Source organism: Squalius cephalus, assembly GCF_949319135.1.
Source record: "Squalius cephalus genome assembly, chromosome: 24".
NCBI classification, from domain to species: domain Eukaryota; kingdom Metazoa; phylum Chordata; class Actinopteri; order Cypriniformes; family Leuciscidae; genus Squalius; species Squalius cephalus.
Window position 1 is genome coordinate 2,961,558 of NC_137145.1, and position 26,885 is coordinate 2,988,442.

At 35.3% G+C, this 26,885-nt stretch overlaps 1 protein-coding gene across 1 annotated transcript; it reads right to left on the reverse strand.

Moving 5' to 3' along the window:
* Positions 1 to 1,858: 1,858 nt before the first annotated feature.
* On the reverse strand, positions 1,859 to 26,120 carry pitpnb (phosphatidylinositol transfer protein, beta). The gene is made up of 11 exons (XM_079860585.1): positions 26,035 to 26,120; positions 22,786 to 22,816; positions 20,061 to 20,206; positions 19,440 to 19,531; positions 18,038 to 18,045; positions 17,485 to 17,559; positions 17,302 to 17,385; positions 12,475 to 12,552; positions 12,264 to 12,374; positions 11,490 to 11,612; positions 1,859 to 4,114 (listed from the first exon to the last, which is right to left on the reverse strand). Exons 1-11 carry the CDS (start codon positions 26,052 to 26,054, stop codon positions 4,064 to 4,066), a joined length of 819 nt encoding a protein of 272 aa, XP_079716711.1. The 5' UTR covers positions 26,055 to 26,120; the 3' UTR covers positions 1,859 to 4,063.
* Between the last annotated feature and the right edge of the window lie 765 nt (positions 26,121 to 26,885).

Below are 26,885 nucleotides of genomic sequence, written 5' to 3' on the forward strand. Positions count from 1 at the left end.
GTCCCTCTGGCCTCCATAAGAAATCATTACCCGTTTCTTTGACGAAGAGGAACAGTGCCATCTAGTGCTGCTGTCAGGCACAAACACACCGATGAAAACTGGGAAAAATCCCATTAGATTTCAGTGAGCACATAAACACCTCCCAACACCTTTATACTAAGGGTTTGGATATTTGGAAACACTTTACAATAAGGTTAATTTTGTAAACTACATTAGTTAACATGAAAAAAGCAGTTAGTTAAAGGGATAGTTCACCCAAAAATGAATATTATGTCATCATTTACTCGCCTTCAAGTTGTTCCCGAATCCGTATGAATTTCTTCCTTCTGTTGAACACAAAAGAAAATATTTTGAAGAATGTCTATGAAAGTCATTAACTCTTTGGTTCCCAGTATTCTTCAAAATATCTTCTTTTGGTTTGGAACAAATTTGAGGGTGAATAAATGATGGCAATTTTAATTTTTGGGTGAACTATCCCTTTAACGTTAATTTAAACATTTACTAATACATAGTTGTTTTCTGTTAACATTATTTAACTGACGTCACCTGACATAAACAAACAATGAAGTTATTTTTATTAACTAACGTTAACAAAGATGAATACTGGAATAAATGCATTGCTTGTTAATTAAAGTCCCCCTGTGGTGAAAATCAAGCTTTTAATGTTGTTTATGTGTCTATGTGGTGTTTTTAATCTGCTTTAAGACAAACCATGTGTAAATTCATAAGTCGACACCATTGCTGAGTATTTCCTCCTTAAAACTGCAGTGAACCAAAGACAGTCTCAAAAACACGCTTTGAAATCGCTGGTGTTTCTGACGTCACAAACTACCTTGTAACCAATCAGATCAACGTGTGATCGTCAACCAGTGGATCTCTGAGCTGAGTGAGTGAGTGGAGGCGGGGCTCATTTGCATATTCATAGAGCCGCGAATACTAAATGAGGCAAGGGTATCAAGTTACATTCAAGATATTGTAAGTCATGAACAATATTTATCAAGGAAAAAACATTTTGGTGATCGGTTTTAAGGGTTAAAATGATTGACTGCAGGGGGACTTTAATTCATTAACTAATGATTTAAGGCTAATAAAATATTCATCAGTACATAAAAATGATTTTCCAGGCCTAAAAAGCAGTTTTAAAATGACCTGATACATCAAGGTTTTCCATGACTGAGACAAGACATTCATTAAAGCACGCAACAGCACAGTGTAAAGAAAACTCAAAATAAAATCCCAAGCACGACTGGTGTCGAAATTTATTAGATATACTGTTAATCGTTCAATTTATAACCAATTCAGAAGCAGCAGGGAAAAAATAAAATAAAATAAACAATCAAATCACACCGTTGTACATTCACTGATATTTCACCTGATTTTCAAACAGAAAAAGACAGTAACAGCATTGTGTAATTCCCCAAGAAAACAATTTCTCCAAGTTTAGATTACAACACATGATTGATTGATCATCTCTGAACCCCCATGCCCACCCCCCCCCCGCTAGCCTAAAAGCCCTGTACGTGTACAAAAGTAAACACACGATCCGTGAGACTCGAGACAGTATTCATGTCTGCCGAACAGACGTCAGTGCACTGATTGCTCTAGAGAACATAAGAAAAAGGAAAAAATCAAAACCTGACTTCCTCCCATCAGAACGCCAAAGACCTGGAAGAAAAAGAAACGCAGGTGTGCGCTATAACGTATAACCTTGACTTGAAATGAGGGAGCATGACAAGGTGCGTGATTGCGTGAACATATGTGGACCTTGAAATGAGAGGAAGCAATACATGCAATCCCAATGAGAAACTCTTTTCCATTAAAACTAATGTGCAACACTACCTGGACAATCACCATGAGACTGAAGCACGTTTCAAAACACACTAATGCACTGGCCACGGTACACCATCATAATCCGCTCTGTCCGGCGGTCTCCTCTGGAGAACCGCACACACTTTAAAACCCGAGAAGATAAAACACTCTTTTTGCTAGGCTGGATGATCTGAGCTGGTGCAGGACGGCCAGAGACGAGGAGGACAGGAAGTAGAATTATTCCACATGCACATCCTCGGCTCAGATCTGACCTGGTACGATATATAGAAACTATACAAATTATCAAGCTCTTTGAAACGCGTTTATAAAGCTCTCCTCTTTGTCCTAAGCATCTGTTGAGGCATCGACACACACATTCAGGTGCGGAGCTCAGGGTTCCCACGACGTCATTTCATACAGACTAATAATCACTATATAAATACATTAATTATATATAGACACAGTAGTGGCTAAAAGTGATGTTCGGATTTGACCCTAAACCATCAAAATGTGAGGAAAATATTTTACATTTCTTTAAATGTTACGGAAGAACAAAACTAAACTCGGTTACAGTATTTATCTGACAAAATTATTTGGCAAAAAAAACAAAACTTTAAAAACTTTACTATGCAAACAAGAAAGTGCATAGAAAAACAAAAAGCTCACATTTGACTACAACATAATCAGTTATTAATATTTAGTTGGTTCTCTCTTTGCTTTTGCACGCGTTCATAATTTCTTTGTATGAGAGTCTGGATAAAAATGATTCCCACACTATCATTTGTCATGTTTCATTGCGTTATAATCACACATAAAACAAGCACAACTACGCAATATGCTTACAAAATCTTTCATTTTGAACTATATTAGAATAAAGGATGAAGATGTCAAGTTTCCTAGGCCGGACATCACTGTTGACCACTACTGTGTGCATGCCTTACATTTCATCCTAGCACATTGTTAATCAGAGAAAATTTCAGATTGTCCCTTTGCAAAAAATGCAATTACAGTATGTAATGTGTAAGCATGTAATAATACAAGAATTCAGGGCCGCTTAAAAAAAACTACAGGCACAAACATGAGCCTCTGCAATGCAATCTCTCACTGTGTGTGTGTAGCGACAGCGAATTTAAATTTGCTGTCATGACAACGCCAGTAATATTTGCATAATATGCGCAAGGATACCAAGAAAAGGATCAGCAAAAGCGCCGCTCACAAGAAGTCACATCCGTAACCAGAGATTCATCCACCTGGAAAAGTAGTTCCACCTCAAAAATGGCCATTTTAGATCCACATTTCTGCTGTGAAACTACATTGCAGCTGCGCTATTATAACTGCGATTTGTGCTTGAGGGACTAAATGAAATTATTCCCTGCATGCACACACGTAAATGAACCGAGACTGAGACTTTTCCAGGCCTGGAAATCACAACATTTCCCTGATATCTCCAGGTTTTCTGTGAGCGTGGGAACCCTGAAGCGTTACAGGTAGATTAGCGATATAAAAGCACTTCGCTTGTCCTAAAGCCACTCGGAAACATAAAAAAGCAGCAGCGATTTGCTCCGGTAATTAGTCTGGATTTTGGAGAGGAGAACCATGTTCAACTTAAAGAGTCCTGAGGGGGGGGGTTGCGTCTCGTGAAGGGTCTCGGAGAACACGGAGACCCTCTTTAAAAACATGCCTGAGCTCATGCAAAAGCCACTCGCAGACAAAGTAAAGAAATTCTGCGAGGTGGACGTGTGTTTTTGTGCATGCCGTGCAAGCATGATCACACGTTTTCCAAGAGATGGTAGGCAGGACTACGCACATACGACAAATTAAAAACCCTTGATTAGGAACCAAAAACAAGTGCTTCATCTTGGAGGGAAAAGACTAAAAACACAGACAGGAAAAGTAAAGATCTGAACCATTATGAAAAAAAATATAACCAAACAAAAACAAACAAATAATTGGTCCGATGCCTGCCAAAATTAAGTCGTTTTTTTTTTTTAGATAGAATAACACAACCATACAGCAATACTCTAACATTTCTAAACGTCCTAACAAAGTGGTAATAGTCACTGGATCAACCTGCCTGCATCTAGAAAACAGGTCAAGTGTTGTCCGAGTGTGTCCACCCTGTCCAGTACTACTGATCATTGTGTCATTCTGCTGTCGGGTGGAGGAGGACGACGGCGCCGCCGCTGGCCGGTTTGTTGGATGCGTTGATGTCTTTTGTCAAGCGTCATCGTGGTTGGATTCTTGTAGTTTTGCCTCATTGTTCGTGAGCAGCACTGGTGCCTCGAACCTGACCAGTTTTACGAAGCTACAGGTGTGAGAGAAGAAAACACAGTGAGTGTTAGGAACCGTCGCTAATGCGCGATTGGAGCCGAGCTGATAAAGGCAAACATGAATCATAACACCATCACGTCCTAACCAGGCATGAAGAGAGAACGTGAATTATGCGGATTATCATGTGACAAACTCTTCCATTCTAATGCATGTGGTTGATCAGTTTCAGTGAAATATCACTTGTCGAATATATTAAACTCAAAACATAAAAAGCTAATTCAAAATACTATAAAACACTACAATAGTGAAAATAACAATAGTATAAAAATAATATAACACTGGTTTTCTAAGGGTATTAAGTTTTTTCATTGGTCTAAAATCCTACAGAATATTAGTTTTTTTTATGTGGTGTAAAATCCTGCCGAAACTAACTTTACATTTTTAGCTGAACAACTATAAAAGTTGCTTATTTTTAACTTAAACTAAAAATATTTTTTAATTCTTTAACTAACATTAGCAAAAATAAAACATTTTTTAATTCTTTAACATTAGCAAAAATAAAAAAATAAAAATTCTTTAACATTAGCAAAAATAAAAATATTTTTTTAATTCTTTAACTAACATTAGCAAAAATTAAAATATTTTTTAATTCTTTAACATTAGCAAAAATAAAAAATATTTAATTCTTTAACATTAACAAAAATAAAAAAAAATTTAAATTCTTTAACTAACATTAGCAAAAATAAAAAATATTTTTTAATTCTTTAACTAACATTATCAAAAATAAAAAATATTTTTTAATTCTTTAACATTAGCAAAAATAAAAAAATGTTTTAATTCTTTAATTAACATTAGCAAAAATAAAAAATATTTTTTAATTCTTTAACATTAACAAAAATAAAAATGTTTTTTTAATTCTTTAACTAACATTAACAAAAAATGTTTTTTAATTCTTTAACCAACATTAGCAAAAATAAAAATATATTTTAATTCTTTAACATTAACAAAACTAAAAATATTTTAATTCTTTAACTAACATTAACAAAAATAAAATATTTTTTAATTCTTTAACTAACATTAGCAAAACTAAAAATATTTTTTAATTCTTTAACTAACATTAGCAAAAGTACAAATATTTTTTACATTTTTTAATTAACATTAGCAAAAATAAAAACATTTTTTAATTCTTTAACATTAGCAAAAATAAAATAAAAAAATTCTTTAACATTAGCAAAAATTTTAATATTTAATTCTTTAACTAACATTAGCAAAAACTTAAATATTTTTTAATTCTTTAACATTAGCAAAAATAATAAATGCTGTGAAATAAATATTGCTCACTGAGTTCATGTTAGGCTAATCCATTAACCATCATTTCAATTAGTTTGTTAGTTTTAAGTGTTTTCCATGATCCAATATTTAGCCTAAATTTTACTTCAGCTTTATTGCAGTTAATAAAAAATAAAAGTTTTCCTTGTTTGTTCACAACACAATGTAAACAAATACAACTTTCGATTTAAAAAATGTATTAGTAAATTAACTAAGATTAACAAATGCTGTAGTGTTTTTCATTGTTTCCTCATGTTTACTAGTGTAGTTAAATATTTGCAAACAATTTTGTAAAGTATTACCGAAATATAAACAAAAAATAAGATTGATGTACTAGAATGACTAAAACTGTAATTACTGTAATTAACACAAGCAAATAAAGTTACTAAAACTTAAAAACAAAAGCTAATTCAAAATATTAATACAATTATATTAATACTAATACTATTATTATAATAGTAAAAATAATATAACAGTATAAAAATAATACTAAAATAACTTTTTTTTTCAATTTCAAGTCTTTTTTTCATCCGTTTTATCATCTAAAAGTGAAAAGATTTAAGTTTAATCACATTTGAGCAATCATTCACATCTGTAGCACAAACCATGTTAGGCGATTTGCCTACTGAAGCTTAATACTTTGAGTACAAGGTTTGTTCGAATCAAAAACACTAAGTTTGACTAACAATACTAAACTAAACACTGCTAATTCCTTCTGATCTGCCGTGATTTTGTCACATAGATCCAGCATTTAGTTTTCATCGTGCCTGGTTAGTGAATTCAAGACAGTTTTTTCACACTCAAACGTGTACGAACGCACGCTCACTCAATACAAAGAGAGCAGAAACACACACACACACACACACACTCACATGCGCCGAGTATAAACACACTCTGGAAAAATCAACAAACACAAAAGCGGTGATTAGAAACCAAGAACACAGTGCAGAGAAGCAGCAATGAGGCGATGAAGAGAAATGAGAAATGAAGGACGGAAGAAGAAAAAAAAAAAAAAAAGGTTTGGGCAGAGACGCTTGGAAAGAGCGGCCGAGGAGAGGCTCATCTCTTCCAGATCGTTTTACAGCGCAGCCAAACGCAGAGGGAGGGAGAATAACACAAATATGAAGCGGCTGTGCTTCATTCTGACTCTCAACATCTCTCCAGAAGAAGAAAGTCTATAAAATTAACTTCATAACTGCCTAACAGAGATAAAAACGAGATTCATGAAACTCCGAAAGACGTCCAACACACATGACGAAAATAAAGGAATAGTTCACTCAATCAAAGGCTCTCATCTTTTATTATCGTTCCAAACCTAAATGAGTTTCTTTCTTATTAAAGAAGCATTCTCATTTGAATACAATGAAAGCATACAGTGGCTATGATAGTAGTCCATAATCATCTGAACTCATTGACACCTTTTATGAGATGAACAAACTAGGAGTGTAACAATATATCGCAATACAAAAATTAAATAATATGTGACCCTGGATCTCAAAACCAGTCACGAGTCGCACGGGTATATTTGTGGCAATAGCCAACAATACATTGAACGGGTCAAAATTATCCATTTTTCTTTTATGCCAAAAATCATTAGGATATTCAGTAAAGATCATGTTCCATGAAGATATTTTGTACATTTCCTACCGTAAATATATAAAACATGTATTTTTGTGAGTGAATGCAGCACAATCGCCAACATAAATGAACAAATTTAAAGGAGATTTTCTCAATGTTTAGATTTTTTTGCACCCTCAGATTCCAGATGTTCAATAGTCATATCTCGGACAAATATTGTCATATCCTAACACACCATACATCAATGGAAAGATTATTTATGCAGCTTTCAGATGATATATAAATCTCAATTTCAAAAAAGTTGACCCATGTGACTGGTTTTGTGGTCCAGGGTCACATATTTATCGTTAAAGTTAAAAATTACTGTGCGTGAAAAAATTCAAGTTTTCAGAGTTTTAGTGTCAGTACGACATTAAACTACTATATATAATGTTGAATATAAAGTATAATAATGCAATGGGGGAATATTTGTGTGTCCTGATAATGCCAAATGATGATATTACCAGTAAAAAGTGGCCTAAATTACCTTAAATATATCTAGTCAGTGAAAGAGTTCAAGCATATTCGTCTAAAATAATATTTTCAGCTTCAGAATCATTAATATTGTTATTCTGGTGTCTCTATTATCCTGTGCTTTGGGTTTCCAGCACCAAGTCCAATTCATTTACACACACAATGCAATATCAGATTTAGCATTTTAATCAACAGTACATATTTTTTGTTAACCATTTATCATATGTCTTGGAGTATCACAATAATATCGTGATATGTATCGAATCGTGACTTGAGGGTATCGTTACACCCCTAGAACAAGCTGAAATTTAGCAATGCAAATATTCTCTCAAATCTTAACTGGACTTACATATTTGAATATTAACATTTGAGAGCAAAATCAGAAAACTTAAAATATAGCGTATAAATCATATAAACTTCTTTTAAGTTGGTATTTCAGAGCTTGATAGCATGTGATCACTGTATGCTTTCATTGTACAGAAAACAAACGTGGAGATTCAAAACAACTCAATGGAAGAAAGCAAGTCATATGGAATGACATGATGGAAGTAAATGACTCTGTTTGCATGCACTAACCCTTTAGGATGAGAATAACGGAAAAGAAAAAGAAGGCCATTGCAGCTGCTCCTGTAAACATCGCAAACCTGCCTTCATTTAGAGAGAAGATCAACAACTCGACAGAAGAACGCTGCTTTTGGAAACTACAGCCGTTGGCCGCCACACTTGCTTTAAACATCAAGAACGTCTCAAAAAAACCCTCTTTTACCTTTCAACTGGAGTCTAAAACCATTAGAACTTGCAGATCGGGCTTTTTCAAGGAGCTGCAAACACCTGCTTTTAATTTGCGCCGTTGAGGCACTATTTTCCTCTGGCCTGAGCGAAAGATATCGGGGGGTTCAGCCAAGAGTTTGTCTAAAATGACTAACACTTTTACTCGGGTTATGTTGGCCCACACGTCAGCTGAGAGGAGAACACCAGAAGAAAAGTTAGTTGTGGTTAGCTGAAATGAAGGCAGTGAGGTGATTGGTTAGTGGGTGGCGGCGGATGAAAAGAACGTGAGAAAGAACGAGCGACGGAGCGACTGCTTTTCCTTACGGAGTCTCTCCACCTGCCTTGTGCTACTAAAAAGGATTCGGCTACTCATCGGCTGCCGTTGTGCCTCGTACGGATCCCTTTAGACGCATCTAGAAACAAAACATGCCGTTAGGTGCAATCTTTCCACTTGCTGGCGTCGACCTGGAAGAAAAGTGTCAGGAAACCTCAAAATAGGCAACGCCAGAACATAAAAGCATATCTGAGTGAATGCAGGTAGAATTGGCCAAGTTGTCATTTTTATAGGATTCATCCCACCTACTGAAGTCTATATATAATAAGATGGGATTTGAGAAAGTTTTAACCAAGTTTTTCTTAATAAAATAAAAATTTTGACCAGATCTTTTGCACTGTGACATTTCCATAGCAATAAAACAGTACCTCAAAAAAAAGTAATAAAAATATAAATTCTCAAATAAATAACACCAATTTCTTTATTGTAATACAGTAATAATGCTGTGTGGGTAAAACCAACACAAATTCAGAACAACATTACAATTGTACCTTAAAGGGGTGATGAACTGAGAAATCAAATTTTCCTTGAGCTTTTTGACATATAAGAGGTCATACTATAAGAATATCCTGTAAGTTTCAGAACTGAAAACTTCCTTGTTAGTCCAATAAAAGCTTTTTCAAAGTGGGGATCTATGAGGTCAAAGGGTGTCAAACCCCGCCTTCGCAGAAGAAGATCAACGCCTACTTCAACACTGCCGGTTTAGCCCCGCCCACCGATTCGCGCATTACATGAAACTCATTATAATATGCAAAACTGTTATCCAATCATAGCAGTGGGCATTTACTTCCAAGTCTTCAATGCGGCACGCCCATAAAAACCGGGAGCTAGGCTCAAAACCAGGGTAGAAAATAGCCTATTACTTATTCATTCTGATGTTTTTGAATGTAAAAACCAAGCGAACGTCATAAGTTGACCTGCATAAAATGTTTTAAAAAGTCAGTTCATGACCCCTTTAAAGTAAATAAAGTAAATGATAAATAAATGATATATATAATCTGATTTTATATAATCATATATATGTTATTACATTACAAGCTATTTATTATTAGGAAAATGGCAACATTTTTGCATTTCAGAATACAAAAAATATATATTAATGGTCCAAAAAAATGCTTAATTTTCTTCATTTTAGTGAGAAATATGATGCATTCATGACCGTTTCCGTGAGATTCCCCCATTTAACAGTTTAATGTCAGCGAAGAGGCACTGAATGGGTTAACGTTGACATAATCCTCCCTGGAAATATATTCACCATCATTTCCATAAAAGAGGTTTTGAAAAAATATATACCCTGGAAGGTTTTTGTAAAGCACGGCAAAGCCAAAGCAAACTTGATTCGTCAAATATTAGTCCAAATACATACTTTCTGCTTGGCAACCGTAGAGTAGCAGTGTAAAAAAAACCTGTTTGTTTAATATAAAGTTTTACTACATATACTGCTTGTTTTATAAAAGCCAGCCTTAACAACTGAAGGCAATTACAGATGAACTGGTTAGGTATAAAGATATAACTCGTAACTTGACTGACGGGTTGACGGTTAAGGAATCACTTTATTGGTCTTGGCCAACCATCGCTTGAGAATAAAACTAATAAGCGGCTACGCCTTCGGGATTTGGAGGAGAATGTATTGATCGATATTTCCCAGGCAGTGAAGAGTTTGTGGTTTTCCTTGGCTGCATGCTGAAAGCGATCACAGAGCGTGTCAGAGTTTGGAGAGACTGCGTGCCGTTGGATCATCATATTTACAGGGTAGAGGAAAGAATCTGGGCCAAATACTATACACTTGAGCTGGGACGCGTTCAACAAAAACAACTGAAAATAGAGAATACGAGAGCGCTGCCAGCAGTGACCAGCGGTAAAAAAACACACAATATAGCTCAAATCTGTAACCCCTTCAATAACATCCAGAAGCAGATTTATTACTATTTTAGGTCTACAGTCAAATAATGACCCCTGGTGCTAATATCACAGGTACTAATGTTTTATTCCACATATAAACGCCCAAATAAAATCAGTCCAGATGTGCACTGTAGGCTGATGATGTACAGGTTGTACATGTATCGCACAGCGCACTAACCAGTTGCTATTTATCTTGTAGTCGGAATTTAATAACAAAAGACTGCAAATAAAATAAAAGCTCTCTAACGCAATAATTAGAAACATACGAAGCAACGGCATTCGACTAGCATTGAATTGGCTATTTTGAATTGTTCCAACTGTTTTAGTCTTATCTCACTTGCTGAATCAGTTGTAGAGGTAAATGCCAAAATAACATTCACTCACTGGATAATATAATGCCATTTTTTGTGGCAAGTCGTTATTTTTAAAATGAGCTGTAATTTTTTGTGACCTTATGTAGCCCCGCCCATTATATAACCCCGCCCCTTTTGTAGCCCCACCCCTTTTCAGCGCTGCTCTCGTTGTCTTTTGTCTTCTGGTCCGTATTTTCACATCGATGTTGCGTATTTATGAATGAACGGCTCGTTTTAAAATCTTCCCAGTCTACTGACATTTGTTAAGACATCTGCTTTAAACATTATAATCCTCATGTTAACTTTACATTAAGTAAATCCACTTCAACAGCTAGTTACTCCCGGACAGCGATGCCATAGAGATATACAAAGCGACCGCAAAAACGGAAGTTCAAAGACAATATTCTAAAGATATTGGCTGCGTGCTTGTTTCTCTGGCGCATAAGGTCTATATGAATATGATATCAGAAATCACACATCTTTAAAGACATTCATGAATAAACCAAAATGTGGAAAGAATAGCGTTTCATGATCTGAACTGCTGGGAATGAGGAGGTCTGCCATGGATGGATGGGAGCAAATGCAATGGAGGAAACTATACGTGCTTCAGACCACAATGCCCTTCTCACCTCTTCCAGCTCTCGCTGCGTCTGCTCCTCCATCCTGCGGATGTCTGCCATGGTGAGCTCCACCCAGCTGTCAATCCAACAGAAGAGCTGACGGTGGAAGTTGGTGAAGATTCTCTTCTCTTGCTGCAAACGCACATGAAAAAAGAAAAGAAAAGTCTGTTATTGAAAAGCATTGTGAGATTGGAAGATGCATCACTCCAGGTTTGACATAAGGAACAAATTAACGTCAAATTTGGCGCAACACAACTTGCCATGGTTTAAGAGGTCCTATATTATGCTTTTTTCCCCATCTTCATCTTTCTTTAGTGTGTAATGTTGCTGTTCGATGTTTCATACACAGAATAAAGGGGCGGGGCCTGGTTGAGTTAGTTAGTAGTGTGTTAAACTGGTGGTTATGGTAAGGGGCGGGACATTTCCCAAACATGCTCGAACCGCTTGAACAATCACAACACACTGCTCCAGCCGACCAATCAGAGCACAGTGTGCTTTTCAGAAGGAGGGGGCTTCATAGAGACAGGAACTAAACAGAGCGTTACTGACAGACTGGGAAGAGAGGAGCCGCAACAATGGAGAATATGAGGAGAATAATCAACATTCAAGCAGGAAAACCTGTTCTAGTAAAGCCCTTTATATCCCATGAGTGCTCACATGAAAAAGAGCGCTCTAGACCACTAAATATCTCTTTTTGTGTCCCATATGTGATAGGAAAAACAACATGGGTGAATAAATGATAAAGCTGCTAAGCGCTAAGTTTGAATGGGTGTCGATTGTTACCTTGTGGATGAAGTTTTCTATTTTGGTTTGAAGGCCCCACCACTTGAACTTGACAGTGACTAGTTTGTACGCACACATACGAGGGGCGTCTGGCTTGGCCAAGAGCTCTTTCTGTTCGGGGAGAGAAATCACACAAGATCTTCATATAGAACAGAGTTAACAGGGAACTAATAATAAATGTCTGATAAATTACTTAAAAAGAGCCACTCACTTTCCAGTCCGGTCCTAAAGGTCCTCGGCCTGTTTTCTCTGAGTGAAAGATTTCTGGGTCCTCATCTGGTTTATAATCCTGAGAGAATGACAATTTGGATCACTTATATTTCCTTAATGGTGTGTATTTCTCCTCACTGCCTTGGTTAAGTTGGCATAGAAATAATTTCAGAGATGGATATTCAATTTTTATGAAAAGCTGTAAATTATTACCAATTAATTGTGCAAAACAAGACCAGGGATATGATTTTTTTTTCATGTTATCTCTATTTGTCAACCACTTTCAGAGATAATTCGTTAAAACCTGCTCAAAAAGTTGCCAAATGTCACTAGATGGCGTAATGCGCTAATTAGCATATTACATCATCACGCCGTATTTGCATTCTCCTTAGTATCAGGCCTTAAGTTAAAGCACAAGTTAAATCATATTTTAAATTTTCAGTCAAAAAGTTCAAATTTTTTTAAATGTTTTTTTTTTAAGAGGTCTCTTCTGCTCACCAAGGCTGCATTTATTTGATTAGAAATACAGTAAAAAGGTAATATTTTTAAATATTATTTTACAATTTCAAATAACTTTTCTATGTGAATATATTTTAAAATGTAATTTATTCCTGTGATGGAAATCTGAATTTTCAGCATCATTACTCCAGTCTTCAGTGTCACATGATCCTTTAGAAATCATTCTAATATGATGATTTGCTGCTAAATGTTGCCATTTTTGGCAGGGAAACCATCATACAAGGATGCATTAAACTGCTAAAACCTTTGAATTTTCTATTTAGCAAAGAATCCTCAAAATTGTTCAGTGTTTCCAACACTGAATTTCAACATCGATATCATTAAATGTTTCTTGAGCAGAAAATATTAACAGGGTTTCTGAAGGATCATGTGACGCTGAAGACTGGAGTAATGATGCTGAAAAGTCGCTAAATGTGTCGGCAACAACACGTTATCTTAAAAAACACCTTCCCAGTTTGGGAATTCCCACCATTTACATCTTTTTGCACATACTCGCACTCTACCTTTTAATCTCTCAAACCTCAGCGCTAAGTACCATGAACATATGGGAATAAGGATTAACCCTAACCAGGACTGATCCACTTAACTAATTAAAGATACGAAGCATAAAAGTGCTCAGGCACGAGAAGAGCAGTCACTTCTAAGGGTGTCACGATTTCGATTTTAAATCGAAATCGATCGAAATTAATGCTCAATCTCGATTATCGAATCAAAAAATGGAATCGTCGATGCTGTCACGCCCCCGTGTCACGTCAGCTCGGCTTGCCAAGCGAAAGAAAAAAAAAAAAACACGTGTTGAAGACAAGTGCTGCGAGTCAGAGCTGCCAACTCTCACGCATTCACCGTGAGACACGCGCAATTGACACTTTTCACACGCTCTCACGCACAGAAAAATCGCGAAGCAAAGAGGACACGGAGACCGACAGACTAGAGCAGGTTACTTTACGATATAAAAAAATCTCAGCTCTCAGATTCTGTCAATTTTATTACGAAATTCAAACAATAAATACCGTTTTGGCGCTTGTAAATGTTACGTGACAGATCCCTAGCGCACGTGAACCGATCATCTATTAGAGATGATCGGTTCACGTGCGCTAATAGTAAAAAAAAAAAACACGAACACTGTTGAAAGATACAGTACAACTTCCGAAATGTATATTCCTCATACATAATATCGATCAATCAGTGTTTTTCATCAGCGTGAAGAGGTCAATAAAACAGCTGGAGAACAATTATGTCACATTTACCTCAGGAAAGCCATTCAATGACCATAATATAGGCTAGCACGTAGTTGGCAAGAAAAAAAAAATAGCTATAGAGAGTATTTTGCTAAATATGTGTTCTATATTACTTTTTTTTTTTTTTTTTACTTATATCATTAAATAAAGTTGTTATTATAATAAAAAAAATGCATTATATTTAATTATTTTTAACCTTAAATAATAGCCTACTACCAGCTGATAGGGCTCTCTGTGTGTTTACAGCATTAGGTGAGTTGTTTTTTTGTTTGTTTTTTAGACAAATTAAGCCTATCTTGTGTAGCCTACCTAATATTTATCCAAATGAGTCAATAATAAATCAAATCACAATAATTGAATTGAAATAATAAAAAAGCGTAGCATACCAGAAATTGTACAATGTAAACATTGTAACGTCACTAAATCTAACAAAATTCAGTTTTGCATGTTAGTGTTAGTGAAAAATGTTAGTGACAATCACAATACACTTATTGTGATTAGGGCTGGGCGATATATCGATATAAAAAATATATCGATATATTTTTAAATGCGATATGAAATTAGACCATATCGCATATATCGATATAGTTCAAATTTGCGCTCTGCTCCCCGCGCCTCCGCTCCTCCTTTCCCACTCTGCGTGCGTGTTTAGAGCATGTTATGTTACGAGAGGCGAATCATGACTACTTCAGAAACCCCAGCACAATAAGAACTACCAGGCAGTGACATAAGTGTACGCTGAAATAAAGTCTTTCACCTCAGAAAAACGGACTTTCTTGTCCTGTCAGACGTTATCCTGTGCTCGGAGCGCACACACAATTGCAGGCGCAAATGCGGCGGCGCGCGCGCGCTGTGTATCGCCTCACTGATCAAGTGCAAAATAAACTACGAGCATGCAACGCCGTTACGTTGTAAATTACACGAAATAAAAGTAATGCAGGGATGATTTTCATTCTATTCACCAGGAGCAGTTTCCATGTTTCATTAACAGTTATTGTTAATATTGTGTATTCACCATGGCAACTGTCGTTTCCATATTAACCCCAAAATGCCACTGTTATTTTTTATATTTGTAAATGACAAAATTTGTTTATATATATTCAATGTAAACTTTGATAATCATAATTAATAAATCGCAAATAACAATATCGGCAATTATGATTTTTGTCATAATCGTGCAGCCCTAAGTTGAAGAAACCTCTTTATTATTTATTCATTTGATTTTGCAACTGTTTACTGAAATAGCTGGTTTCAATAAAACTACTTTTAACATGTCATATTTGGCTTTGACTTTGACTGAACATTTGCTCTCACTTTGCGGAAAAAAATATCGGGATATATATCGTATATCGATATTCAGCCTAAATATATCGGGATATGACTTTTGGTCCATATCGCCCAGCCCTAATTGTGATGCAAATTTTTTTTTTACAATCAAACAAATCGAGAATCGAATCGAACCGTGACTTTAGAATCGAAAATGTAATCGAATCGAGGATTTGGAGAATCGTGACACCCTTAGTCACTTCCGCGGCCCGCTACAGGTCAGATAACCTGTACACGCCTGATACTCAACACTGGACTCCAGTCAAACGAACGCAGCTGTATTTGTGTGTTTGGCACAGAGCCAGAAACGTATTTGGATTTATTCAAAGCTGCTGATGTTTGATGCGATGCGTGTCTGCTAGTATACGACACCGGCAGCTAGTTTGTTTGTTCTTGAGGCTTGAGTTTTACGTTTACAGCTTCAAACTGACTTTTTTTACCTGTTTTTACCAGTTTGTGCAGTAAATCTGCTGCTTAGAGAAGGTTCAGGTCTTGATAAGGGGCCTTCTTGGTAAACTATTGAACCTTGAGTAATGCAGGTTACAAGGGCAATGGTCCACACACTAATGTCACGTCACCCTAATCCAGTCTTATGCAAGGCTGAATCACAAATCACACACTAGCCAGCCTAAATATAGCATGTGGGATAAGGATTAGCAAATCCCAAATCACAGCACATTGAAAATAGTTTCAAAGTACACGTCATCTGTGCATGTTTGAGGCTAATGATGCCTCTTGTGCTAAAGATGGAGGAATCTGTGACGTTTTTGTAGGAACCTAATGAATAATTTTATTAATTTAGATATGCTCACACTTACAGGGGAGTCTGTGGTATCAAGACAATTTTATGATATATAGTATTGTAGTATTAAAGTATAATAGTATTATCTTGCTAGATATGAGTATGTGCTTTCCCATTACCAGAAAAGTATATATAGTATCGTTGAAAGGTTTGGGATCTGATTTTTTTAATGTTTTTGAAAGAAGTCTCTTCTGCTCACCAAGGCTGCATATATTTGATCAAAAATACAGTACAAACAGTAATATTGTGAAATATTATTACAATTTAAAATAACTGTTTTCTATGTGAATATATAGTACACTGTAATGTATTCCTGTGATCAAAGTTGATTTTGTTTCTGGATAATTACTCCAGTCTTCAGTGTCACATGATCCTTCAGAAATCATTCTAATATGATGATTTGCAGCTCAAGAAACATTTATGATTATTATCAATGTTGAAAACATTGGGATATTACATAAAAACACAAATTCTACTTTAAGGATGAAAGACTAGTGACAGACAGATATACCAGATTTGGCCAGTTTGAGATGATCTGCATCAGTCATTAACAGTGATTAACAAAAAACGTAATGGTTGACCACTAAAAAGATCTTCAAATAATTCCAGGCCACTTTATCAAAATTCTCAAGATGTCTATGATGTCAAAGAGACTCAGTTATTTAGTAGATGCTTTTATCTAAAAGTGACTTTTAAAAGAGGAACATCACGTGCAATTAGCCAACACTAAAGTTCTAATGTGAAAACACCCTAATGCATTTGCAGAAGGAGGCATGATTATGCAAATTACGGTTAAAACTGGTTTGGGTATCAATAGCCTATTTTTGAGTGCCATCTGACCACAGGGATGGACTATTAGCATTATATTCAAAGAGGGTAATGTTACCAAAAAGAACATGCAAACAATGCAAAGCGTTTCTAGACTGATGGAAAGTGAACTCACTGCAGGTTCAACCTGAGACCGATCAGCTATATCGATATGCACGACCTCCACTGTCTTCCATGTGGTTGGGTCCAGGTCATGTACCTGATAATGGGCATAAACAAACACCAAAAACATATCAGCCTGAGCATGATGTTACAGATGCATTCAAAACATCAAATCACAAAGAAACATCTTACTCACATTCTCTAAAGCGCCCGTGTCAGGTTTGTGCCACGTTTCTATTTTAATCATGAAATCGTCTTTCATGTATTCGTTCTGAGGAGAAGATGCATGTTTATGTTCAGGTTGTGTCACAAACAGCAGCAGGACTTCACTTAAAACTGTGGTTTAGCAGTGCATGCAATGCAAATATCACATCTGATGGCAGAGCATCAGTTTCTAAAGGTCCAACAACTTCAGAGCGTGTGTGTTTTTAACCTGGAGGGAATATATAATTTACTCCAAGTTCTACAGGTAAAGTGTGCTGAACTAAGATAGATACACATACAGTGTTTGCAAAACATATTCAGACAATTAAACCACACTTAGAAGTATAAATGTCACCACATGCAATGACAAAATAATAATTTATCAAAAAGACAACACGCGTGCACTTCAAAACATTTGACAAAAACTTGTTTGAAATGATAAACAATAAAACAAAAAGACTTTTCCATTAATGCAATTTGTAAATGGTCATGCACTAAGAGTTTAGTGTAAACTAGTCACAATGACAGCAAGTTTTTGTACTTACAGTCACAACTGAAGGGAATGGAGCAGCATGCAAAAATAAAAGAAGAAAAATAATCAGGTGACACAGAAAACATTCATATTTCCACTGTCAAAACAGACCAATACAAATGACTCAAAAGTGTAAGGCCTAAAACATACTCTGAATACATGAATGCAAACCATTACAGAGTGCAACAGTCAAGTTCTGGAAGTAAAAACTCCATTCACTGTTTTGTTTTTTTCAATAGAGAAATAGATTTTTAACAATAACTTAAAGCTTAAACAATAAACCTTTAAAGACAGCCCTACTGTGAGCTACGTGGTTGTTTATCAATGGTATTTGCTTCTGTTGAAGCCGTCAGCCCGCATTATTTCAACTTAGTTATTTTAAAACAGTGGAATTCTTTAGCAGTGGAATTCGTGGTGAAAAACTACATTACCCATGATGCTGTACATAAAATTCGACCAATCAGAGTCGAGCGTCAAAAGAGCTCTTTAGCTCCGCCCACTCCAATGAAGCACTACGACTGACGTAATAGAGTTGGTCTCCCTTCGCTCTCAAAATACTATCTATAGATAGATAGATAGACAGAAAGATAAACAGAAAGATAGATAGATAGATAGATAGATAGATAGATAGATAGATAGATAGATAGAAAGAAAGACAGAAAGAAAGACATATATAGACAGATAGATAGACAGATAGATAGACAGATATAGACAGATAGATAGATAGATAGATAGATAGATAGATAGATAGATAGGTAGATAGATAGGTAGATAGATAGATAGATAATCAACATTTTTAAATTAGTAGTTTTATTTTTCTCCAATTTTAATTTGATAATGCTGTTTGCAATGCTTTATGGGATTGTAGTCCTTTCCCCTCACTAAAGCCGTCAAGTACTTTCTTTTCAAATGCTTTTTTGCTTCAAATTAAAAGTTTGTAATGTTGTGATTCACCTCAGAGGTGGTTGCCTTGATTCATGGCTCATAACGCTTTAAAGAAGTACTTTTGTTAAATCCCTATGGGAGAAATGAACGGAAAAAATACTTCCGGAACCAACGCAGCTGAAAAAGTGGCCACTAATGCACTTTATAGCTACAAAACACGTCAGAGCTCAGATTGTAATGCAACTCAAGTGTTCAGTGCAGAACGCGGACATAAACTCTTTCAGGTCAGTGGAGAGATGTTTAAATAACATTTTTGAATGTTTATAGCAAGCTACTTGAATAACTATAACCTGCAGAGTATGTTTTTGGTCTAATTCTTCACAAATGTGAGAACTTCATGAAACAATCAAAAACATTGTATATGCATGACATCTGTCCCAATATGTAATTCATTACATATTGTCATATGCAATAAAAACATGATAGTGATGGATTGTGCAGTATAACGGATGAAAAGGTTTCCCACTCACTCGTGCGGCAGTATGGATAGGCATTCCAGGCCTTCTCGTGGAAAACTAACGCCCCCTCTGGTGCGATCATCTTCACAAAGCCTGGCACTTTACTGGACGAACACAAAACACAAAAGCACTAAAGCAAAGTCAGAAGAATTATTCACAGATTTGCATTAAGTTGAATGGTTTGTCATATAATTGGTGTTGCAAAACACTTGAGATGTGTCACATCTGATTATACTAATTAAGTGTAGGTGTCGTTAGTATAAAAAAATCAGTAATTAAAACTGGGAAAAAAAAATCAGTAACACTTAAAGCTTTTATGTATAATGCATTCTAAAGGTATTCATAATGTACATTATAATGCATTATAGTATATGCGGTGCTTGTTGCATCTGAAATTGGTTGTTTGTCGTGTTTTAATGCATTAAATGTGTAATTGATAAGTATCTTATAACAAATATTCATGAAACCATACGATGCATTAAAATGAGCATTATTAATGGATTAAAAATAATTTTATAATGCATTATATAAAGCTTTTAAGTGTTATAAAAAAATTACTTGATGATACTATTAAAGTTTGCTGAACTCATCTTGGCATACAGAATAAACCCAAGCTGCTGACTTTGTTTTTACCTCTTTAAGTGGTAAATTTTGTGTGTGTATTGTCCCTTCTCGCCCTCCTTCTCATACGGTTCGTTCTTCAGCACTTCAATGCCCTCTCCGCCACCCGTCTCGTTTTTACTGGCCTCAGCCACCGAGAAAAGCTGCCCGACTTGATACTGCAGTGGCAGAGAGCAGAGAAACAGGTGAGGTTTAAAAGATAATCAGTGCATTTACAACACTTAAAGAGGACCTATTATGCGCTTTTACAAAGTCTTGATGTGGTTTTTGGGCTTTAATAGAATGGAAAAAAAACATGATTTCCCATATTCTCCATTATTGCAGCTCTTCTCTTCCCAGTCTGTCAGTAACGCTCTGTTTAGTTCCTGTCTCTATGAAGCCCCTCCTTCTGAAAAGCACACTGTGCTCTGATTGGTCGGCTGGAGCAGTGTGTTGTGATTGGTTAAGCACTTCGAGCGTGTTTGGGAAATGTCCCGCCCCTTACCATAATCACCAGTTTAACACACTACTAACTAACTCAACCAGGCCCCGCCCCTTTATTCTGCGTATTAATTATTTAAATGAGGAATATTGTGACGTGTTCGTTCCAGGAAGAAACTCAAGACTACAATGGAGGCGTTTCAGGAGTTCAGAAACACTGACACTGATATAGAGAAGAACTCAGAGCTTTTTCATGCTCAAACAGCAACATTACACACACTAAAGAGAGATGAACATGGAAAAAAGCAGAATAGGACTCCTTTAAGTCAATACCAAATCAAAGATGACCAGAGTTATTGTAGTTAACTAAAACCATGAACATCTCATTTTCATTTATTTTAACTTGATGTACTAAAAAAAAAGGAAATAAAAATTAATAGTAACTATATAGACAAAGATAATAAAAAAAATATAGATAAAAAAATACAGACTAATAATAAAATCACAACATAATTAGTAAACTTTAACCAAAATGAAAATGGAAAATATAAAAATGAAAACTAACTCATAATATTAATCTAAAATCTCAATGACACTAAAATAAGACTTAGATGGATAAATCACTTACTAAAATAGCCCTTGTCTTTGAGGTCATCTATATGCTAGTACACTCCAATAAAGTCCTCTCGGAAAAGAAATTTTAACATTTTTTTGTTTTTTTTTTAATCTTACCTGGTAAAATAAGGAAAACATCATAATCAAAGAGAAACTAGCAGTCTTACATGCATGAATACACAAACCCTACAGACTTCATATAGGAAAGCCTCAGATCAGCATCTGGGGAATTAAACCGCTCTCGTATAATTAAAATATGTGCCTTCCAGCACTTTCAGATATTAAGACAAAACTCTGCATTGTGTGACTGATTGATGCCTTAGAGGGACATTATGGGAAAACCAGTTTAACAAAGGCAAACAGGGAACTGCCGCAGGTCCGTGCATGAATAGTTATTAATATTTATGATAATTAATAGTTACGTCCACTTAATCTTTAATATTTGGCCACTTCTTTACGACAGAAATGCTACAGCTACTGTAATTTCTTGAACAAAGATATATGTGAACACTAAAACGTGCAAACTCAGAGTGAGGGTTTAGAAGAAGGACTGATAATGCCGTTCGTGGATTCTCAGTATTTTCCCAGTTAATCAACAAGAAAAGGTTCTAGAAAGAAACGTTCATTTATAGAACCTTTTAAGGTTTCAAATCATTGCATCCTTTTAAGGATTTAGTAGTTTTAATATGAATTGTATGAATTAAACAGCTCATAAACTTTATCACTAGAAAAACAGTGAGTAAACATTAAACATGAAAGTATTATGCATAATGTAAGGAATTTCTCCTTATAGGAGAGTTTAATCAACATGGGAAAAATCTCAGAGTAAAACTGGGAGTTGTGAAAAATACGATGAGAAGTTTATCTATGCATCATCTTTTTACTCTTTTAATTCATTTTAAAACTGTATCATATATATATTTTATACCCGTTTTAATTTTCCTTGCTTTTATTTTAATTCCTTTCTGTGTAAAGCACTTTGAATTGCCATAGTGTATGAAATGTGCTGTATAAATAAACTTGCTTCATATAGAACCTCTTTGCATTGAGGGTTCTTTAAAATTGAGTCAAGAAACCAAGAGTTCTATAAAGAACCACTGAAGCTTTTTTCTAAGCGGGAAGCGCTCACTATGTTCTGGAACAGAGCCGTAGAGTGTGTGTGTGTTTTTTTTGATCCTTGTATCTGAGCATCATATATGAACGCATCTGAAACTGGAATGACTTGAAAACAGTCTGCTTGACAGCTGTCAGGCTGCAAAAGGACTTCACAAAAGTCTTCTGACTGCAGAGCGCTATGAATCGACGGCATCCTAAATGCAAAATATCAAACAATGCCAATCAAGCAAACATCAAGCACGCTTCTCTTAGAAGAGCGTGAGACTCAAACGTTCCCCGAGGGCGCCCGTGTTCTACATGCATGACAAGCTTTATCTTGTCCATGTTGCTCTGATCAAATCCTCGCGAGTTCAAAACGCTGAGATTTTACGTGATTGTTTGGTTGCTGAACTCCAGAGAAACATCAGATTGAGGAGGTGTCTGATTGTACTGATGCCGCTAACAGAGCTGATAACCCGTCAGCAATATTAAACCTCAGGAAACAAGGCTCTGCTTTTCAAGGTTAAAGTGACACTGTGCACTTACAGTCAATGTTTAACTTGTCAGAACCTGAGGAAGTGTGAAAAATACAAAAAGCTGTACTCACCTCTTCCACCGAGCATGGCAAGACCACACGACTGGAAGAAGAAACAAGAACGATTAGAAAACGTGCATGTCACACACACAAAGACACAAAATAAAAATTAATAGAAGAATAAAAAATATCAAACTCCACCACCAGCCATTTTTTTCAGTGACTACTTTAGTTACTTTATACAATTTCTAACTTTGTCAATAAATTTGATTAATATTTTGAATATTTGCTTATTATTTTCATGTTTATATTTGAATTTATTTATGTATATTTTACATTTATATTTACTAAAAGTCATATTTTTAAAATGTATATACTTATGAAAAATACATATTTTATAAAGATATAATAAATACTTATTTGTATACATTTATACATAAATATGTATAATTTTCATATATATATATATATATATATATATATATATATATATATATATATATATATATATAAAATTGTAATAGTATTATAAAAGTATAATTTTTTGCATATTTATAAATAAACATAATAATAACATATATATTTAGAAATTTCTTCATATATATTATTAAATTGTAATATTACAAAACAAAATGTTTGCGCAATGCGCATATATATATATATAAATAATAAACGTATTATTTATAAAACAAGTGTATATATATATAATATATATACACACACATATACATTATATATACATATATATATATATACACATTAATATATATATATATATATATATACATATATATATACATTAATATATATATATATATATATATATATATATATATATACATTAATATATATATATATATATATATATATATATATGTATATATATATATATATTTAAATGCAAGTCACATAACAGCTGTTTAAATTAAACTATTTCTACTAAAACAAATTTGATTCATTTGTTAATAGGCCAATGTTGATAATCTCAAAATGTGTAAATATCAGATAATTAATCTGATATATATCATCAGTCTATTACTAGTAGTAAACAAGAAATTTCATCAACTAACGATACTTCCAATATTCAGAAAAATGGCACATAATACGCAGTTTAATGACAGCAAATGAGGAGGACACTTTTCAACCACAATTCTTTGCCTCTATTACAGGAAAGTAGAACAAACATGTCGGGGCGAGAGAGGGGAAATGATCCAGTTCAGACTCAAACCTGGTTTCCTGAGAGCCAACAGCTCTTTTATCAAACATGCACTCATAATCAGCCTGGACGACTTCATTTTTACCAATAAAACATAACTTTTACTGTATAAAACAAGTCCACTGCTCATCTCGAGAGCTCACATGAACAGTAATGTTTACGAAAGTTGTGTAAGAAGAAACCACGTCGACCAATCAATCGTCCATGACCGTCCATCTATGATAGCGGTAAAGCCCTGTCAATCCCTCATCTATGAAGAAATAATCAATGTATAGACATGCAAAGCACTGCAGAAACAGGGTCAATTCAACATCAGCATGCATAAACAGTCTCCACCTGTTTTTTTAAAGGAAAACATACATCAGTTTCTACATTACTCAGCATTTCCTCAATATGGAAACTCCCCTGAAAACCCCAAGAGGATGAAATGCTCTCTCAGCCACAGAATGACTAAGAAATTCAGTGGTTTTACAACAGACTGAGTCTTGCGTAGCACATCTAACGCCTCCCACAGACGCTGCGATTTCAGCAACCCTATCAGATCAAATCACACTGGATCTAATAAACTTGGGGACAACATGTATGTAGACTGTAAGGTGATGAGTTAGCATAGAAGAATAAAACGTCACAACATTTAATATTATAGACAACAAGATGAATTGCACTTTGGCTATTGTGTTTTTTATGTGCGCTAAAAAAAAAAAGAGGAAGTGAAAGAGGAGAATATGGACGTGGTCATGGCTAGGAAAAAGGTTTTTTGCAAATGTAGCTTGACGTAATAGTTTTAGGTTTTATAGCCATGTCGCGTTGATCAATACACCATTTCATGTTGCATTTTTATTGGCTAGTCAGTAGGTCGTCGCAGCAAACACACTGTGAGATGATCATGCTAAATTTCTGACACTGTCCGGAGGGTTTTCTGGAACAAAAGCCATGCACACCTGTTGCATTGCAGCTTCATGTGACACAAGGATCGCTCAAATTTGCATTCTCCTGGGTCAAACCTAAAGGGTGGATACTATGAACCTTCAGGGAAGGTTAAAAAGGTGCTGGATTTCATAAGGAGGCACATTGTTACATAATCTTGATCCGATCTCTCAGATTAAAGGCTATACAGCAACTGTTTTCAAGCATGTCATGTCCTGTCCAACAGATGAGAACCTAATTAAAATGTGATAACTAGATCCCTAGAGAGCAGAAAGATAAAACCTGAAAGGAAACAAGAACAGGTTGGAAATGAATGACTACAGGCCTGTTAAAACCAGGGTCACCTGTAAAATTGACGTTTAAGCCTAATTTGGATGTCTAAAACAGAAAGTGTCTAAAAAAAAAAAACAAGTCACACAAGTGGGTCATTTATCACAGTTTAATCATCAATAATATTATTTCAAATATTTTATTTTGTGTTCAACATTAGAAAGAAACTCATACAGGCTTGGAACAAATTGAGGATAAGTGATGACAAAATTTTAATTTTTAGGGTGAACTATCCCTTTAAGTCTCTCTGTCCATTTTAAAGCTAAACTGAGTTATTAACACCTACATTTGCTAGACGTAAATAGATGTCTGCAACGTTATATAATATATCGGCAACACAATCTGATATTATCGGAAATGTACTCAAAAAGTTGCAGAACTGTCAAGCGGTTTTGCTGTCATTAATGCCTTACTTACATAAACCCGCACAAAAATCACTAAATAGCGAGTTTTTAATATAAAGGGAAAACAATTGTTGTAATCAATGCGCTTGCTTTCAAGTCAGACACTTTCTGAAAATATTACCTGGTGAAAATCAATGTTGTATATGTGAGGGAACCACCAGATTTGGTGTCGTTTAATCTTGACGGCTAATAGCATCGCGTGCTAACGTACCGCTCGTTGAAAATGAATGGCAAGTAGTTTCGTTTAGCCTAGCATGCTAATGCTACATGCTAAAGCTGGGCCTCATGCGCGAGCCGGTGTTCCCGGGCGGGAGTCCACTTCCCGCGTCCACATTTTCCCCTCAAAAAGTGATCGAGAACCAGCAGATACTCGTTTATCATGTGTAAATCGGAAGCAAATAAAATGTTTGGCTGGAGAGGTGGAAAAAAAATACTTGTACTTACTATTCCTTGATGAGCACCATCTTCTTTACACCGGTTACGGCTGCGCGCAGGCCTGCCGACGTCACGACTGACGTCACACGCCAAGCTATTCCCCGCGCCCTATCACAGGCTTCGATTTCTTTTTTCCTATTGCAACCCAGCCAAATGTTTAATGGTTATGCTATTGTTTCTTGTATACTGCTTTTCTGATATAGCCCACTACATATGAGTCTGTTTAATTATGTACACAAATTGTGATTTAATTATAGCCTATGTATATTTGTGTTGGCCTATATCTGTTATGTTCTCAACTTCTCATATACCATTTAGATGCTTTAATCACTACTGAAGAAGTTCACATGCATGCTAGACACTTGATAATGCTTTTCCTTCACTATCCGCTCCATATGATTAGTTTATTTACATTTATGCATTCTACACATTTCATCAGTTCATGCATTCCCTGCGAATCAAACCCATTGCTAACACTATCCTCTATTGTTTGAGCTACAGATGCTAATCTAATGCTGTTAGATTTAGAAGTCTCTAGATCAAAATGTTTCACAATCATAACCATTAAAAAAAATATATATATTCAGCCACTGTAAGTGCGTCCAAATGTTTGACTGGTGGTATACCATGGTACTGAAAGAAAAACAAGGAATAGGCCTAACTCCAAAAAATACAGCGATATTGTCATAGCACGTCCAATTTTTATTTATTTATTTTTTGTGTAGACTTGATGTGCTTCTTTTCTTGGTAACACTTTATTTTACAGCGTCCTTGTTACATATGTTACATGTACTTACCATAGTAATAACAGTAAATTATGCATAATTACACACAATTAACCCTCAACCAAACCCTAATCC